This window comes from Saprolegnia diclina, assembly GCF_000281045.1.
Source record: "Saprolegnia diclina VS20 unplaced genomic scaffold supercont1.17, whole genome shotgun sequence".
In the NCBI taxonomy this organism is placed as follows: domain Eukaryota; phylum Oomycota; class Saprolegniomycetes; order Saprolegniales; family Saprolegniaceae; genus Saprolegnia; species Saprolegnia diclina.
Window position 1 is genome coordinate 313,283 of NW_008246084.1, and position 1,805 is coordinate 315,087.

General features: G+C 57.7%; 1 protein-coding gene across 1 annotated transcript; it reads left to right on the plus strand.

Annotated features, from left to right (window-relative positions):
* Window positions 1-34: 34 nt before the first annotated feature.
* SDRG_06305 (hypothetical protein) lies at window positions 35-831 on the plus strand (the record flags this gene model as incomplete). Its single annotated transcript, XM_008612078.1, has 2 exons — window positions 35-338; window positions 391-831. 2 exons carry the CDS (start codon window positions 35-37, stop codon window positions 828-830), a joined length of 744 nt encoding a protein of 247 aa, XP_008610300.1. The 3' UTR covers window position 831.
* Between the last annotated feature and the right edge of the window lie 974 nt (window positions 832-1,805).

Below are 1,805 nucleotides of genomic sequence, written 5' to 3' on the forward strand. Positions count from 1 at the left end.
CGAGGCCAAGAAGCACGTGGTTGTCGACAAGCCCATGTGCGTCACGTCGGCCGAAGCGAGCGTCCTCATCGAGACGGCCCGCGCCAACAACGTTGTCCTGACCGTCTTCCAGAACCGACGGTGGGACTCGGACTTTCTCACGGTGCGCAAGCTGCTCGAGAACAAGACGCTCGGGGACCTCTCGCACTTTGAGGCCCTCTACGACCGCTTCCTCCCGTCGCTAGATGGTGCATGGAGAGAGAGTGCAGACGTTAACGGCGGCGGCCTCCTCTACGACCTCGGTGCGCATCTCGTCGACCAAATGCTGACGCTCTTTGGCCCACCGACGAATATTTCGTGTACGCATTTCGCTAAATGTCAACCTTGGAGCTCATGTTTTGACTATGTTAGCTGATGTCCAGAGCCAGCGCGAAGGATCGAGCAACGACGACTACTTCCGCCTCGAGTGTCAGTACCCGGGCTTGCTCGTCGTGCTCACGGCGAGCATGCTCGTCGAGAACACGCCCAAGTACACGATCCGTGGCGCGAATGGCTCGTTCATCAAGTATGGCGAGGACGGGCAAGCGACCGCCATGCGTGCGGGGCGGACGCCGTTGACCGACGGCGACAGCTGGGGCCGCGAGCCCGAGGCGCACTATGGCGTCCTTGAGCGTCCCGGCCAGCCGGACGAGCGCGTCGTGAGCGAGCGGGGCAACTACGGCGCCTTTTACATTGGTGTCGCCGACACAATCCAGCACGGTGCGGCGCAGCTCGTGCACCCCGAAGAGTCGGCGGCCGGCATTGCGATTCTCGAGAAGGCCAAGGCTGCGTTCTTGGCCGCGCAGACGTAGAATATATACGACAAACATTAGTCGATCGGATATAGTTGTAAAAACAATAAGTCGTTCGATCGTACTTGGTGTTGCGGACCATCGCGTGCGACTGGTCCAATTCTTCGCCGCCCACCGTGAGCGTCGGCTCTTGCTGAAACGGGAGGTGCGGTTGGTGCACCTAGAACGCCTCGGGGCTGAGACGCTCGTCTTCGAACGGGATGTCGTTGAGGAAGAGCGCGAGGCACGTGAACTTGGCGGAACCATTCGTCAAAGAACAGGACACGACGTCCTCTTCCTATTCGCGACGGCTGCCGCGGGGCACATGTATCCCTCTGTACAACCGCACGAGTCCTCTGTTGCGTCTGGGTTGTGGTTAAGTCTGGGCAGACTGTGTGTGGTGTAGATAGGATAGGGCTATGTGCGATATACAGACGATGTCTGGTAGCCACCGTTTAGAGCCTCTTGACGATGATTTCATCCGTCACAGCCTATCGTTCTATCCACAACGCTGGCCACCTTAGTCTCATATCTGAATCTGCCTTCGTGGCGGAATACAATACAACTGCCTGCTTCCTCGGAGACGGCACTCCCCTCGCTGCGTTGTTAGCGTTGCACCGCGGAAGTCAACACACCTCACCCCTACATATCGCCTACTCCTTTTACACACAAGAGCTGTTTTGTGCGCTTCTAAGCCCACCACGGTCTTAGGCGCGGCAGCCCGTCTGTCACCGCCACTAACAGTGTTGTACCACGCACATATAGTTCACGGAGGCGGCGAGGATGATACTGGTGTGCCGGCGTCGAGAGTATCGGGGAACGCGTGCAGTAAGACGTTGGGTAATGGCATGGTGGACGACTTGGTGAAGGCAACCCAAGGAGGTGTTGACGTGGCGAGCAACACGTATTTCAAACTCACCAAACGACAACATTGTACAATGAATTGGGTTTTCCAAACCCTCGGGCCCTCCCGCAACGATAGAGAGAGAAATTTTG